Source organism: Maniola hyperantus, chromosome 7, assembly GCF_902806685.2.
Source record: "Maniola hyperantus chromosome 7, iAphHyp1.2, whole genome shotgun sequence".
NCBI classification, from domain to species: Eukaryota; Metazoa; Arthropoda; class Insecta; order Lepidoptera; family Nymphalidae; genus Maniola; species Maniola hyperantus.
Window position 1 is genome coordinate 5,558,345 of NC_048542.1, and position 18,353 is coordinate 5,576,697.

Consider the following 18,353-nt stretch of genomic DNA (forward strand, 5'->3'; position numbering starts at 1 on the left):
TTAACTTTTTCTTATGTTGTAAATAATTGTTTGTTGATCTCTAGGAATACCTGATTGCACAAAACTACATCGCTATTATACCAATGTTACCCATTTGTACCATATGGTGTGTACTATACAAAGCTTGATTCTTCCTAAAATTAATTTTCTCAACGGATTCCATAGATTATAGAGTAACCTTGAATTGCAAACCGACATGTTGCTAACTTCACCCTAGTTTTTCCCGCAGTTTGGCGTCCACCGAGAGTTAATAGAATTTTATTACGGATTTTCTATGTAATTAGATCAATAGGACATTTCTTAAAGCAAAGGATTTGTTTTCTAGTGATGATTTTATAATATAAATATGTTGTTACCGTGATTACTGTGTTCGGGTTCAGCTGCTGTGGAGAATTTTGTAAACATCGGGAACGCAAGCCCCACGTCTATGATTTCTTGTACGTATTTTAGCCATTACAGGTTCGCATTACTGTATTTTGTGAACATTCAGCATCAAAATGACTTGATGTATATGATTTGGGTATAAATGATGATTGATTAACCTCGAAATCTGATGTTTGTTTGGATATTAAATCGCTAACTGCTCATAAGCGTAGCAAAGATAATGTGGTAAACTTGAAAGCAACCACGAATGCAAGCATACCTATATAATCAAAAACAAATAATCTGTGTGCTTACAGATTTTTTTACGCGTTGTTTCATTAAATTATTACTAACGCATAGTCAATCATTCATGTTATCATAAATGCTATGTTTGTAACCACGCCAATACAGTCTAGGGTCAAATCAAATCGAGATATTTTTCTACATCATGTTGATATTTTGTGTTTATATGGTGTTTCTTCAAGTCCATATTCAAGTAGCTGTGCAATATTAAACCTACTAAGTATTAAGTATTAATAATGTATTGGGGAGTAGAGGGAAAGGTTTCTGAAAAGCAAAACCTATAGAGATATCAGACTGGCCATGTTTGTGTAAAATAAATCAGTACAATTTAAAATGTATTCATTATTAACTAATAGATGATACCTGTGGCTTCGTCGATGTGGAATTAGGTATTCATTTTAAAAATCCTGTAGGAAGATTTTGATTTTTGGGGATAGATTGTAGCCTCATTGCCGGGATGTATGCAATTGATGCACTGCAATACGACTGACCTACCTATTATACATCAATAGTAAGTACTATATAATTCATGCATTGCAATACGACTGACCAACCTATTATACATCAATAGTAAGTACTATATCATAAATCTTAATCCTATAGTATAAGAAGGTAAGCAATTGTCCATAATTACTTTGTCCACATTGAATGTGAATATTGTGTTTACACTTATAATCTTCCTTGTGAAATGTTCTAATCCTAATAATCTAAATATATAAAATGAAAAGGTGACTGACTGACTGACTGATCTATCAGCGCACAGCTCAAACTACTGGACGGATCGGGCTGAAATTTGGCATGCAGATAGCTATTATGAGGTAGGCATCTGCTAAGAAAGGATTTTTGGGAATTCAACCCCTAAGGGGATAAAATTGAGGGTTAAAGTTTGCGTAGTCCACGCGGACGAAGTCGCGGGCATAAGCTAGTCTATAAATAAAAGAAAAAGGTGACTGACTGACTGACTGACTGATCTATCAACTCACAGCTCAAACTACTGGATGGATTGGGCTGAAATTTGGCATGCAGATAGACGTAGACATTTGCTAAGAAAAAGGTTTTGAAAATTCAACCCTAATGGGGTAAAACGGGGTATGAAATTTTTGTAGTTCATGCGGTTGAAGTCGCGAGTAACTATATATGTGAAAGTTTGGATGTTTGTTTCTCCTTGACACAGTGTCTGAATCAATATGGCTTAAAGGAATGGAGATAGATTATACCCTGAATTATATAGGCTACATCCAATTCCAGAAAATCAAAGAGTTCCCACAGCATTTTTAAAAAACTAAATCTACACAGATGAAGACGCTAGGCATCATCTAGTAATCCACTAAAAAGTTATGAGCAAATAAACAGACAAAAGTGAATTGCAAAACTGTTTTTTAAGAGGTGATCTGATATTTTTAGTCATTATGATTTATTCTTATTATTTACAAAAATGTTGTGTTATAATAAATGATAAAATTACATTATTTGTTTTAGGCACATTAAAATGTGTCTAAAACTTACTTAAATTAATACACAAAGCTTAATGATTATGTATTTATGCAAAATTCTTTTATTTGGGTTACTAAGCTAGCTGCATTGAATAAATATGAATGTGATTAACATTACATTTATATATTCATAATTACTTACTGTAGATATTAATGTACAAAAACTAGTGTATGAATTAAATTAATCTTCAATTCTAAAGTCCATCCGTCTTGGTCCATCCCTATGGTAGACATTACAACAAGACAATATATCCCTCATGTTTTTGCATTGGGGGCTTAAAATATCACAAGGTCACAGACACATATATTGTTCTGCACAGTTAGTACTTAATTTAAGGAAAAAATATACAATTACTGAAATTGTTACATAGTTGTTATTTTGAAATATGCCAACTATAATTTGTTGTGAGATAAAATGTTTGCCTAGATTTGCCATAGCATGTGGCATATTTTGTTGAAATTATGTACAATAGCTACCATTAGAAATCATATCCACTTTCACTACACTTGTAGCTTTGCTCATACAAAGTGAAAAACAAGTGTTTCACTATAGTCTATAATAATATGACACTGTTGCATTCTCATGCATATGGGAGATGTAATTTAAAATGTGTTTGAGTATAAGTCCCGTAAATTGCTATTGCGCTGGAACCATGTCTCATTAACATGAACATGACGAAATGATGTCATTTTGACGTCAGCCGACCAAAAAATATACCATCAGCTCGAAACTCCAGTCTAGTGCTGACGTCACTAAAATGGCGGCCACGCGCATTAGCAATTTGCGGGACTTATAGCCTAGTGGAATTCATTGCATTTAGTGCATTGTGCACTCATCCTATAAGGCCGACTGGTTCAGTTTGGCTTCTGCATTGTATGAGCTGTTTAAGTCTAATGGACACTTCGTAACACACGTAAAAAGATCGCTGACCTTGTAGCTGCGCAGTAGGCCATTTATCATTCTATTTGCTGTTATAAAGATCCTTACTGAAGCGGAACGATGTATCAGTCGACCAATCAAATTTTTGAAAGAATTACATGATATTTTTGAATCTGATTGGTCAACCGCCCTCCGCTTAATTGAAAATCGGTGCTTGGTGCTGGATTGGTTTATTCAGCTTTTCGTTACCCGTGCAGTATGAGAGAATAGTAAGTGCAGACATCCCACCACTGTCATTCAAGCGCTCTTTTTACCTGAAAGCACCTAGAAGGATATAAAAAAAAACTTAAAATCAAATGTCTTTACAGATTGGCATCATGGCGGATATAGTGTACCCGCAAGGCTGCCGCCCAATTACCGATGACCTTGGACCAGACGAGCTTGTTCGGAGACTCAAGGTATTCAGGATCTACTTTTATTTTAAAACCTATTTTTGACATGTAGCGGAGCTGGAGCGTGTAACTTCTCATGACCAAATAAGGCTGGGAGCACATATGCTACTATTGTCTCAGCATCTAGCATCTCTACGAGCCGGCAGCCAGTGTCTAAAGATGTTCATTCGACTGAAGTGTTTCAATGAAAAACTTCTGCTATTATTATCCATATTAATGCGAAAGTTTGTTGGTTTGTCCTTCAATCACGTCGCAATGGAGCAACCTGGCAATTGGTTGATCATGATGAAAGTTCTTTAAGATGGCCCAGTCAGGTATATTGTATTGGAACCTGGGATCAGGAATACATAAGTATTGGAGTTAGCATTTGCCAGGCACTGCCCTAAAGAGGTTGACAAGTTGGGAAATCTCATAAAACAAAGTATATATAGTATGTGACAGGTTGAAATGGTAATCGGGGAGGGAACGCCCTCCGCACTTGCACAGCCCCCGCGCTAACCTGGTGCGGGCGAGTGCGGGTGTGCGGGGCGTCCCCCCGCCTCATACCCTAATTGCCATCTTGACCTGTCGCGGCGGTCGCATTTAAATATTATTATCATCATCATGATCAACCCATCGCCGGCTCACTACAGAGCACGGATCTCCTCTCAGCGTAAGAAGGGGTTTGGCCATAGTCTACCATGCTGGCCATGTGCAGATTGGTAGACTTCACACACCTTTGAGAACATTATGGGGAACTCTCAGGCATGCAGGTTTCCTCACGATGTTTTCCTTTACCGTTAAAGCAAGTGATATTTAATTACTTAAAAAGCACATTACTCGGAAAAGTTAAGGTGCATGCCCGGGATCGAACCCCTGACCTCTGATTAAAAGGCAACACCCTAAACACTAAGCTATGCATTACAATTTATGCATTTAATATATTAAGACATAAATAATATGTACATGCCTTTGCTATGCCATGTATGATTGTGAAATTTAATACCCATTGGGAACATTGCATTTGTCAGATATTTTTTGCGTTTTTTTTTAAATACGATGCGTTTTACTGTTTAAGTTTGCTTTTAAAAGACTGCATCAGACATGTGGTTCATGAGACTATTTTATTATTACCCACTTGTGTAAAAACTAGTTAGCGTACTATGGATCACGAGATTTTCGTGTCAATCTTAGCATACATATTGTGTTTGAGCCTGTGTAATTTTGAAATGAGATATTTATACGGAAATCTGTCAAACCACACATGACACAGATATTAATTTAAATAGATCATTTTTCCAAAATTTTATTCAATTTGATCGGTTATAAGCCATACCTACTAATACTGTAAATGCGAAAGTATGTCTGACGGTCTGTCGGTCTACTTGCTTATAACAGCCCATGTTTAACAAATTTAAAAGAAATTTGGCACAGAAATAGTTTGCTCCCCGGGTAGGGTTAGGACAAAGGCTACTTTTTTATCCTGGAAAATCAAAGAGTTCCTGTGGGATTTTTGAAAACTTAAATCCACATCGTCTAGTCTGCATAATATATAAAAGGAAAAGCTGACTAACAGACTGATCTATCAACGCACAGATCTAACTACTGGACTGATCGGGCTGAAATTTGGTATGCAGATAGCTATTATGACGTACACAGCCGCTACGAAAGGATTTTCAAAATTCAGTAACTAAAAGGGTAAAACCAGCGTTTGCATGCGGACGAAGTCGCGGGCTTAAGTATTCAAATAAGAATCAAATTCCGTTTGTATATGAAAAGTGCTCCGAGCTCCGAGTACACTCACGGTGCTTCAATGCACGCTGCGTTTGTACGGAATCGCAAATGTTAATTTCAAAATTTCATTGAATTTGATAGGTTAATATTCAAATAGGAATCAAAGTCCATTTGTATGGACAGCGCTTCGAATACACTCACGCTCGCTGCCTCAACGCACGCCGCGCCAGGAGACAAATTTTGCTGAGCCATATAAGTCCATACAATTAACATTTCATATCTTTATTATAATTCATGTCATACAAATATAAGGGGTCACTACATACAATCGTTTTACATAACTGCTGTTATGTTGCAACACTTCCGTTGTTGAGATAAAGGAAATGAAAACAATTTGTTTACTGAACATTATTAATTCTACATTATGTATTACTAGCTGATGCCCGCGACTTCGTTCGCGTGGAATTAGGTTTTTAAAAAATTGATGAGATTGAATGATTCAAAGAATGATTAAGAGTTGATGAAGTGAGCGTATGTTCATGGAAGTCTATATAGAATACTAACCGCACGATACGAGGCGGTGCAGGTTGGGTGCCAGGCCCAGGTGGCTCTAATGAGCTATGACCTTCACACATACACAAATCTTGCAGCAAATAATATGACCTAGAGCCTACTACAAGTTCGGCTCAATCACATAAAACTTGTCTTCTCTAGGCCTTGGCTTACTCCCTCAGGGTTTGGGCTAGGGTGAAGGCTTTAGCTGTACCTCATCACATAAAACTTGTCTTCCCCAGATCTTGGTTCACACCCTCCAGAGTTTGGGCTAAGATGAAGCCATGTACCTCATCACGTAAAACTTGTCTTCCTTGTTATTGTGTGCCTTGGCCCACATCCTCAGGGTTTGGGCTAGGATTAATGATTAGTTAAAGACCTAATCACATAAAACTTGTGTTCCCCAGGCTTTGGCTCACACCCTCCAGGGCTTGGGGCAAGATGAAGGCATGTACCAGCAGTACATACCGCTGGCACTGCACCTCGCGGACGACTTCTTTCTCACCCACCCGTCGCGCGACGTGCAGCTGCTCATCGCATGCTGCATCGCCGATGTGCTCCGCGTATACGCACCGGAGGCACCGTACAAGGATCAAGAACAGGTATTTGACAAAATTGACTAAAATTGATAGTACAAACACTGATACATTATGTTTTAGCACTTGTGAGTATGGTAATGACACATTACAAGATATGGACAACCCTGCAGGCTTGATTCCCTAGCAGAGCAATGCTTTTTGTCAGTATTTGACCAGATAGATCTTATCTCAGGGAAGAAGAAATGAGTAACACGATCCATATTCATAAAGTGTACTATAGAACAAAATTGATAATTAAATTTGATAAAAATTGAATTCCTATCCACTTAAAATTGATTATACAAACACCAATACATTAAGTTTGTAATGTGACAAAAACTTTTTTATTTCTCTCTTTTTTCTGTAGGTGAAAACGATATTCCTGTTCCTGATCAACCAGCTCCAAGGTCTTCGGGACCCAAAAGACCCAGCGTTTAAACGGTACTTCTACCTGCTGGAGAACCTGGCTTATGTCAAGTCTTTCAACATGTGCTTCGAGCTGGAAGACTGCCAGGAGATATTCTGTGCCCTGTTCTCACTTATGTTTAAGATTGTCAAGTAAGTTTTGTTATTTCCATTGCTACTTATGTACCACATCAAACTTATATCAAAACCAATCAAGAAATAAATAATTAAAATTAAAAAAGTCGCCATATTTCTCTTTTTAGGGTTCCGTACCTCAAAAGGAAAAAGGCACCCTTATAGGATCACTTTGTTGTCTGTCGTGTCTGTCAAGAAAGCAAATAGTGTACTTCCCGTTGACCTAGAATTATGAAATTTGGCAAGTAGGTCACGTAAAGGAAAAATCCGAAAACCATGAATTTGTGGTTACATCACAAAAAAGATTAAAATGTAACGAAAAAGTTATTAGTGTTCTGACTAAATCATATAAAGATGGCGTTGTCCGTCATTAACTTGCAGTGTCTTGCACAAAAGAGTTAGGCATATCTTGTACGATGGTACGGAACCCTTCGTGTGCGAGTCAGATTCCCACTTGATCGGTTTTTTCTCTTTCTTGAAGATTAGTTTTTTTGTCCACCAGCACTGAGCACTCATCGAAAGTAAAGTCCTTTATGTTGGACGTTCTGTGCCCGCTGATCACGGAATCTGACGTGGTTTCGAATGAACTTTTGAACGTCATTTTGATGAACCTGGTGGAGCCGAACAAGCGCGAACACAAACACGCGTACGCGCTCGCCAAAGAGCTTATAGTTAAGACCAGTGAAACTTTGGAGCCCTACATACAGGCGGTAAGTTGGATTCATCATCATCATGATCAACCCATTGCCGGCTCACTACAGAGTATGGGTCTCCTCTCAGAGTGAGAAGGGTTTTGGCCATAGTCTACCACGCTGTCCAAGTGCAGATTGGCAAACTTCACACACCTTTGAGAATATTATAGAGGACCCTCAGGCATGCAGGTTTTCTCACGTTGTTTTCCTTCACCATTAAAGCAAGTGATATTTAATTACTTAAAACGCACATAATTCCGAAAAGTTAGAGGTGTGTGCCCAAGATCGAACCCCGGACCTTCAAATAGGAGGCGAACGTCCTAAAATCTATCACAGCTTTTTTGGATTAGCTCCTCATCCAAAAAATAATAGTCTACTCAATTTTATCAAATATCAATAATTCCATTTTCATTTCAGTTCTTTAATCATGTTCTAATATTGGGAAAAGAAGAAAAGAATCTTGTTATATTTTCAAAAGTATATGAATTAATATACGAATTAAACCAATGTTGCTCGTCCGTATTACTAGCAGTATTGCCACAATTAGAGTGTAAACTAAAGTCCGCTCAGTTCCAAGAGCGACTAAGCGCTGTAGCGTTGCTCGCCAGAATGTTCTCCGAGCCAGGATCACAGCTTGCCAAGCAGTATCCTGCGTTATGGCGAGCATTTCTCGGCCGATTTAACGATATCTCCGTGCAAATTAGAATCAAATGTGTCCAATATTGCATGCATTTCCTTGTACACCATCCAGACTTGAGAAAAGATATTACAGAAACGTTAAAGTTGAGACAGCATGACGCTCACGAACAGGTTCGTTACGAAGTGGTCATGGCTATAATAGCAACCGCTCAAAGAGATTTCCAAGCTGTGGCCGAGTCGGAAGACCTGCTGCATTTTGTCCGAGAAAGGACTTTAGATAAGAAGTTCAAAATCCGTAAAGAAGCCATGTCTGGCTTAGCGATGATATACAAAAAATTCTTGACGGAAGAATCTGTACCGCCGGCAACCGAACGAGCCGTCCAGTGGATCAAAGACAAAATCCTTCACGGATACTACATGACTGCTTTAGAAGACAGATTGCTAGTGGAGAGACTTTTGAATACCTCACTGGTCCCTTATACACTGGCTGCGCCGGTGAGGATGAAGAAGCTCTTTTATTTAATGTCAAATGTCGACGATAACGCCACGAAAGCGTTCATAGAGCTGCAGAAACATCAGTTGGCAGTGCGTAGGTCAGTCGCCGAATGGATTGATCTGCATAGGAAACCGCCGACGCCTGCTGTGCAGAAGGAAATGATTGCTAAAGTTTTACACATTAGTTCCAAGTTTTTGCCGGAATCTGTAAAGGCGCAGGAATTTCTAAATAAGTTCTCTGGACACATGAAGAAAGCGCCAGAGTTGTTGCAAGGCATGGAGACGATTTTGAATCCAAATGTCAGCTGCGAAGTTTGTGTGCGCACAACAGTGAGTTTTATCAATAAAATTTATGTAGATCATCCATGTTAGAATCTAAATCTTCAGTTTATTGTAGTTTTGTTTCAATACATTTTTAATATCGTACTCTAGTACGATAGCCAAATAGTAGCTCAATAGATGGAAAATTTAGAGAGGTACCCGTACGGATCTAGATTCGAAAAAAATTAGTCTTGCAAAAATCAAAATATCCATTATTCTTATGCTGATAGATACTAATTTTTTTCTTCATTTACAGTCAAATGTTCTCAAGAAGCTTGGTCAACCGGTGATGACAAACCTCTATTACAACACAGTGAAGATGCTCCTCGAACGAGTAAGCTCTGTGATGGTAGATCATGAGTCCTTGCTTATACTTGTTGGTTACGTGGACGGAGCTGTCAAAGGCACCGACTCCTCCATTGCTGAAGAATGCGGTGAGTTGAATTTTCTATGTTATGTTGTTTGGAAAACATTATATTTTACAGGATTTCATATTACGGAGAATATGTATGGAAACTTGTCTATATTCTGCGTACTTTTATTCATCACATCAGCCTGGAGATGGACTGCTGGACAATGCAGAAGTAGTGAGGAGAATGTAGATTATAACCTATGTACAGTACGATTCAAACTTAAATGCGTCTGCGTGAAGTTGCGACACGTGCGCGCAGTTACCCTCCCCGCTACCTCGGACACTCAAAATGTGTGTTCTGCGCAACGTCGTGCGCAAACGTCAGGGGCGCATTTACGTTTGAATCGTACTGTACCTTCACATGTCATTTATACTTTTTAGGACACTTGTGTCTCTAGGCTTTGAGTGTCCATTTTACATTTTTATATGGGGTAATTTTTATGTGCTGTATATTTTGGTTGTCACATGTTGGAAGACATTCTGTGCTTTTTAAAATATACAATATACATACTTGAAATATTCCACGTCCACCGACAAAACTTACTGCAAAAACGTAGTTTATAATAGGAAGAAATACACATAATAATCTGTTTTGTCAAGCAGTAGGTATAGTATAGTATATACCTATACTTATCTTTTTTAGATTGCTACAAAGGTTCCGGCGTGTTTCAGGTATCGATATAAAGAAAGCGGCGGAGCGCGGCCTGAAGCTGCTGGTGATGCTGTCGTTCGTGTTCCCGGCGCACTTCCTGCACGAGGACGTACTGAGCCGCCTCACGTCGCTGCTGGAGATGGACGACGAGACCGTGGCGCCGCACATCCTCGCCGCACTCACCTTCCTCGGCAAATATAGACCATTGGGTACGTGCGCGAGCGTTTAGGCGGCGATTTTGGGTTCTGTTCCACAAAAGGAAAAAAGGGACCCGTCAAAGGGAATCAAAATATATAGGGTACTTCCGGTTGACCTAGAATCAAGAAATTTGGCAGAAAGGTAGGTCTTATGGCACACATGAGAGGAAAAATCTGAAAACCGTTAATTTGTGGTTACATTACAAGAAAAAAATTAAAATGTGTTCATGAACAAATATTGCTATTTTCATTTTTAACTTTTACAGTAAGATTACTATACCAAGGGGGTGTCATATGAAAGGGCTTTACTTTTACATTTTAAAACAGATTTTTATTTATTTTTAGGCATAATGATTTTTGATTTATCGTGCAAAGTGACGATAAAATACTATTGTAGTACGGAACCCTCAGTGCGCGAGTCTGACTCGCACTTGGCCGGTTTTTTTTAATTGGAATTGGCAACAGATAGGGACATCGATCTACTTTTTGCAGCGATACCGCCGCAACCTCGGTCTAAGATGCCATTAGAGACTGAAGTCATGAGTTGGTTGGAATGGACTCGAAACTAATCTATGCATCTCCAAGACTGTAATTCCATATCTGGGTAAAGTCAGAAAGAAATTGGCAAGTTTGTCTTCACCGGCGAACACTTGAGGTTCTACGTTTTGCTTGCGATTTTACTTGTCTTATCTAATACTGATTAGAATTCTTTTACAGGTGAAGCATGTCCGGCATTGTTCCCGAAACTGATAACTCTTTGCAAGGCATATGCTGAAGTTGGAACACCGAAACAGGCTAAAAACGCTGTCAGGTTAGTTCATTTCGGGATTAGTATTTTTTTTTAAAGAATATTAGCCATGCTAATCATGAATAATATTCCCGTTTCACCTTCAACTAAACGTAAAGCTTGTGCTAGGCGCAGGTACGACAATAGTGCAACGGGTGGGGTTTGAACTGCCGACCTTTCGGATTTCAGTCCGCGCCGTAACCGTTGAGCTATTGAGGCTCTAATTTCATTTGTCCAGTTACATTTACCTTATGTGAAGTTAGGCACATCAAGTGAGACAAATTGTATGTATGTATGTATAGACTTTGTTGCACCACAAAAACACAAATGACAGGTTACAAAAAGAAATCTTAAAAAGTAGGTACAAAAAGGCGGTCTTATCGCTAAATAGCGATCTCTTCCAGACAACCTTTTGATGAATGATAAGTTCTACTGATTGAATTTATTTTTAGGTGTCTATTCGTAAACGTTCCGGAGCAGCGGTCACAAATCTTCACAGAAATACTTGAGACACTAAAGACGACTCTGAGCCCGCACTCTGAACACTACCGCACGGCCATCGTCACACTTGGACACATCGCGCACAACCTGCCCGACAGCTTCCCCGTTGTCATCAAAAACATTGTCTCTAGGAAGGTGAGCTCATTAACACTAAACTGTATTTACAGCCACTCTTAGAACACGGCTGTTGTCATACTTGGACACATTGCGCACAATCTGCCCCAAGGCTTCACCATTGTCATCAATAGTGCCCAATAATTGCACACTGAATGTGTTGTCAAAACGCGTTGCTCTCTGTACACATAGTTGAAAGTCACATACCTAGCAGGTCATGACTCATGGTTGTGCACGCAATAAGATAATTATAAACTTTGCCATCTTCTAAATTAAAACAAAAAACCGGCCAAGTGCGAGTAAAACTCGCGCACCGAGGGTTTCGTACAACAGTCGTATTTTTCGACATTTGGCACGATAAATCAAAAACTACAATGCATAAAAATAAATAAAAATCTGTTTTAAAATGCACTAGTAAAGCCCTTTCGTATGATATCCCACTTGGTATATTAATCTTACTTTGGAAGGTGAAAATAGTAATGATTGGTTCATGAACATATTTTTTTGTGATGTAACCACAAATTCGCGGTTTTCGGATTTTTCCCCTTACGTGTGCTATAAGACCTACCTACCTGCCCAATTTCAATAAGTCAAAGGGAATTACCCTATAGACAGACAGACAGACAGATAGGTAGACAGACAGACAACAAAGTGATCCTATAAAGGTTCCTACCCTAAAAATGAACTTATTATTTTCTTCTTAATAGATAGTAAAAGAGTTACTGGTCAGAGAAGGCGGTGGAAACTCAAACGCACCTGAAGGTGAATGGTGTGATGAAGAGGACTTGCCAGAAGAGACTCGCTGCAAACTAGAAGGACTCAAATGCATGGCTCGCTGGCTCTTGGGGCTCAAGAAAGATGAACTGTCTGCTCAGAAGACATTTAGGATGCTCAACGCGTTTATCATACACAAAGGAGATTTATTACAGGTATCAATTCTACCATACTTCTGACTGATTCCTTCTCGATAGAAAGACCAACCCACACACTGGGCGGGGCTGGGGATTTTCTCAGAGTCATTTCTTAGCTGACACCTATCCTCAAGAAAACCTACTTTCCAAATTTCAAGTTAATAATATCAATAATTAAAACTGTCCCATACAAACTTTCATCCTCTATTTTACCACCCTTATGGGCGAATTTTCCAAAAATCCTGAAACTTATTTCTTCATTTGTGACCGAAAACCCAAATACCAATTTTCATGCAAATAACTTGAAAAATAACGGACTGTCATACAAACTTCCATGCCCCATTTAACAAATAACGGACTGTCATACAAACTTCCATGCCCCATTTAACCCACTTAGGGGTGGAATTTAAAAAGATCCTTTCTCAGTGGATACCTCTTTAAAACGACTAAACCGCTGGTTTAGAAACCGCTGGTCCTAAACCAGCGGTTTAGGCTGTGCGTTGATATATATGTCAGTCAGTCAGTCAGTCAGTCAGGACTTTGAATTTTTTATATATAGATAGATTGTCCACAAAAGAAAGTGCCATTTAAATTGATTGTATATTGATTAGACTTAGTAGTTATTACTTGTACACAGCAAAAGCGCGTGTCGGCCGCGGAAATGTCGCACTTACGGCTGGCGGCGGGCGCGGCCATGTTGAAGATCTGCGAGCAGAAGGGCGTCGGCGACCAGTTCACCGCTGACCAGTTCTACAACCTCTCGCATCTCATGGTGGTATGTCACTTTGGCATGCGTTTCCACTGAAATGGAGCAGAGAAAATTACAAGACGTGATAAAACTACCACGTCTCTGAATGATCTGATTGGTCGAAAACACGGCTCAGCTTTGCTTCTGTGGAAACACACCTTTACGGTCTTATTATCTATTTACAAACCACCAGCCTCAGCTTTTTTAGTACTTCGGTCTACATATTATTGAGTGTGGTGTAATTTCAATATCAAGTTTTTCGTAATGAAGAATTCTTTTTTTACAGGATGATGTACCAGAAGTGCGAGAAGCATTCGCTGCTAAACTACATAAAGGTTTATCGAAGGTACAATTTATTGCTAATTTTGTGTTTATTTAATTATTTAAAGACGTGGTTTTTTCCATTTTGTCTTACCTAATGTCATATTATGATCTTTCAATACAGGGTATACCAAACAAATGTCTGCCGTTAGACTTCATGGGCATGTACGCACTAGCGGGCCGCGAGCCGGACAAGCGCATCCGCGGCCTCGTGCGCCAATACATGCTGGCGGACGTCGTGCGGCGCCGCGAGTACGTGCGGAACATCACTGTGGGCACCAAAGGTGAGACATGTCTGTCGCTGACGTTATGGGCATGTACGCACTAGCGGGCCGCGAGCTGGACAATAGCATCCGCGGCCTCGTGCAGCGCTGCGAGTACGTGCGGAACATCACTGTGGGCACCAAAGGTGAGACATGTCTGTCGCTGACGTCATGGGCATATACGCACTAGCGGGCCGCGAGCCGGACAAGCATCACTGTGGGTACCAACGTTTAGTAAATAGCCTTGCCTACAGTTAGATCACGTTGTAATTTTATCACGTCATTTTCCAATAATGTGATTGGTCGATGCGCACAAATCTCGTCTCCGCTTCAATCGAATAGCACCCTATAAGTTTGATTTTGTGTGTGCAGTTGAACGTGCCGTGAGCCAGTTGCCGCACATTCTGCCGGACTACATGATGGTGTTCGCGGTGCCGGTGCTGGCCCATGATCCGGCCTTTGTCACCTACGATAACGTGCCACAGCTCAAAGTAAGAGATCTATCTTTCTACTATACCCTATCCGCGGAAAGAAGTTACGTTCTGTTACGTAATCCCATACAAATGATAGAGGCAAAAATCTCAGTGGGCGTTAACCGTTTTGAGCCACCAATCAACCACCATCAATCACAAACATGTTTTTAAAAACATTCGAATTAGAAAACGTTGTCTCGTTTGTGATTGCTCGGTGTCACAAAATGGATAGCACCCACTGAGATTTTTGCCTTTATCATTTGTATGGGATTACGTAACAGAGAGCGTTATACTAATTTCTTTCCGCGGCTAAAGTGTAGCAAGTTAGCAACCGCCCCCAAAGAAAATATAAATCTTTATCCCGTGGGAATCCAGCCTTCTTCCTTATCTGCATTATGAACCTTTGTGCAAAACTGTTTGGTCTGGGCGTTGATGAGTCAGTCGGTGAGTGAGTCAGGACTTTTCTTTTTATGATTAGCTTCTTTTTCTTTTCTTTTTATATAACGATCAATGTTATTTTTCTGTATTTAGGTGGTAAAACAATGCCTGTGGTTCGTTCTGGAGCCGCTCATAACCCGCAACGACTTCTACTGCTACGGCTTCTACAAGAGCCTCGTGGAGCGGATGAAGATGCACAAGGACGCCCTCAATGAAATGGACGACACTATGAACTTTGTGAGTTACATATGTCTGTCATTTAGGTTTTTAACAATCCCATGGGTACTCTTTGATTTTTCGGGATAAACAGTTATCTCTGTAGCTCCCCGGGATGCAAACTATCTCTACCGAATTTCGACAAAATCGGTTGAACGGATGGGCCGTGAAAGCCTAGCAGACAGATAGACAGACACACACACACACAGACACTCAAATTTACATAAACTAAATTTTAGTGCACGCTACAAATTTAAACAACAGGCTCGCGACTTTCAGCTAATGTCACTAGGTCACTATGTCATTTAAATTTAAAACTGTCAAACTGGTGTTTTGTTTTAGAAACTATGGGCCACGTGCGATCTCGCCATGTCGGTGATATGGACGCGCTCGACCAGCTTCGAGATGCGCGAGTTCCCCACGGACGCGCGCATCCCCACCATGTACTTCGCGCCGCAGCCTGACTACTTCGTCAACACACGCGTGTTCTTACCTCCAGAACTACAGGTGATTGATAATAATATTGAGTGATTATAATGATTAAATATTTTACTGCCGCTTGCTCGGAAATTGCTTCTGGACTGACTGACTAATCTATAGTAGGTACGCGACAGATCAAGATAACAATTTGGGGTATGATGCGGGGGGACGCCCCGTGCACCCGCACGTCATCAGCGCTATCCCGCATCGGATTAGCGCGGGCCATGCGGGTGTACGGGGTGTCATTCCACCTCAAACCCCGATTGTCATCTCGACCTGACGCGTACTATATCAACGCATAGCTCAAGCTAATGGGCGGATCGGTCTGATATTCGGCATGCAGATAGCTATTATGACATCCGCTAATAAACAATTTTTGAAAATTCAACCCTGTAAGATAGGGTTAGAAATTTACGACGATAATATTATAATTTCAAAGTTGTTTAATAAAAATGAGTATAGTCCGTAAAAACGGCTCCTCACGCGCCATTTTAACTTTTTGAGTCAAATTTCATGTCTAAAGTACGATTTTAGTCTATTTTAAAGATGAACCGTACTTTTGACATGACAGTTGTTGACCCATGGGGTTAAAATGGCTCTTGAGGAGTCATATTTTACGTATTATACCATCATTGCATGGGTTATTATCGTTGTCTAACTACAAACTGCAATATAAAATTTTCCTTGAATTGTTGTTGTTTATTGTTTACTCGCAAATGAAAGCAAAGTATTTGCTGAAATTGCTGAAATTATTTACATTAACAGCCTTGTTTAATTTAAACTCCACAATATGCCGCCGTTTCAATAAGAGATCATGTTTTCATCGAATGGATCCAAGATTCATCCAAGATTGTTTTATGAATCAAAATTGATGTCTACAATAGTAACATTTTGAAATAAAGACCTATTATTCTAAACGTATGTAAGATGTATTGACGTCATGTCCATGTACCTTGAAAAATCTAACTACTGATTTGAACTAATAATACCGTCCTTTTCCGCATAGAACGTTTTGAAAAGGATGGCACTATTGTTTTACTAGTTATTCAATACAAACGTGTACTCCGCAGTTCCAACCTAAGAAACAGGGCTCAGCGGCAGAGATGAACTCCCGCGGCGCAAAGAAACGTGCGCGCGCAGCCGACGACAAGGAGTCTGAAAACGCGAATGACGTTGAGGTGAGACTTGAATATATTGTATAGGAGCAGGCGTTCCTTTGCGGAAATCATATCATCATCATGATGATCATGACGATTGACCTATTGCCGGCTCACTACAGAGCACGGGTCTCCTCTCAGAGTGAGAAGGGGTTTGGCCATAGTCTACCACGCTGGCCATATGCGGATTGGCAGACTTCACACGCCTTTGAGAACATTATGGAGAAGGCTATCACAGCTTTTTTACTAGTTAGTTTTTACACTACCTAACAAAACAGCAGAAATTCCAAGCCGAAAGTTTTTTACCAGATTACATAATATCGACCATTTTTTGTATTGGAAATATGAAGTATTGGAATGAAATTGGAATTGCATTGGAAAGTGCTTATGATGTTACCCGCATTTCTATGACAAATTAGGCTATTTACGCACTGCAATCGGATAATTCTGTTTCAATTCAATAAAATAGAATTTACAATAGAATTTTTCCTTGAACCAATTATAACCTTGAAAATTTCTTCACCAGCCCTCAGAAGCATCAGACACTCAGATAATACTGCCCGGCCTGGAACAGCCCCCGGAAACAGAGCTAGAAGAACCGCTGGCCAAACGTGTTCTGAGCGACTGAGCGCCCCAAATCCCGCGGTGTAGTCCCACTGTGAACCCACGAGGTTTGTTTTATAACTTTGCAATCGGTGGCAATGTCTAAATTATTGAATACTTATTTCCATAATATTATGTGAAATACCATTTTTTTTTTGTTAAACCGTCATGTCATTTGTGGTCACACCTGACTCAAACCAACAACATATTAATACGTTTACGCTAAATGTTTATTTCTGATCGGCAGGCACAAAAAATAACTGTTTATTTCTATGGCAATTGGCACACCTCTTCCAGCGTACTGGTGTATGTCCATTTCAGTGGTCTTGCCCAATTTCGAATTATCTCAATTTGATCAGGCTGTTTTTAATCTATGGTTTGAACAATTATAACTCATTGAATTTTAGATTATGTGTATTTTTATTTTATTTAAAAAATAAGGTTCTTAATCGTTCGTTAATCATAATTTTTCCAATCTGAAATGATGAAGGTTTCGCCAGATAAGTAATTTTTGTTTTGGAAAAACGTATCTATGTAACCTATGTATGTAGGTACGTATGTAATCTAGGTACATTTATATTAGAAACTAGCTTATGCTCGCGACTTCGTTCGCGTGGACTACACAAATTTCAAACCCCTATTTCACCCCCTTAGGGGTTGAATTTTCAAAAATCCTTTCTTAGCGGATGCCTACGTCATAATAGCTATCTGCATGCAAAATTTCAGCCCGATTCCGTCCAGTAATTTGACCTGTGCGTTGATAGATCAGTCAGTCAGTCAGTCAGTTGCCTTTTCCTTTTATATATTTATTTTCAGCACTGCAATATTTTTTAGTCTACACTTCTTTTTTCAATTTTTTAAAGCCACGTTTATTTTTGTTAAGATACCTATGTCCGTCGTTTTAAATGTTCAGGGAATTTAATCAGTTGGTCTAGTCACAATTTAAACAACAGTGAGCGTTCTTACATGTATGGATAGTGATTGCGTACAACTGAGAATAATTATTATTAGTGTCATCTTTGGACAAAACACCAACCTTTACTAATACACGTACGCTGG

At 39.6% G+C, this 18,353-nt stretch overlaps 1 protein-coding gene across 1 annotated transcript; it reads left to right on the plus strand.

Annotated features, from left to right (window-relative positions):
* Nucleotides 1-198: 198 nt before the first annotated feature.
* Nucleotides 199-17,700, plus strand: pds5 (cohesin associated factor B pds5). The gene is made up of 19 exons (XM_034970690.2): nt 199-437; nt 3,408-3,497; nt 6,164-6,358; nt 6,702-6,892; nt 7,377-7,584; nt 7,984-9,030; nt 9,278-9,455; nt 10,106-10,294; nt 11,000-11,093; nt 11,522-11,705; nt 12,392-12,613; nt 13,233-13,370; nt 13,630-13,689; nt 13,789-13,948; nt 14,300-14,418; nt 14,932-15,075; nt 15,397-15,561; nt 16,605-16,712; nt 17,218-17,700. The coding sequence occupies exons 2-19, from the start codon at nt 3,417-3,419 to the stop codon at nt 17,317-17,319; spliced, it is 3,585 nt and encodes a 1,194-aa protein (XP_034826581.1). The 5' UTR covers nt 199-437; nt 3,408-3,416; the 3' UTR covers nt 17,320-17,700.
* Nucleotides 17,701-18,353: the final 653 nt, after the last annotated feature.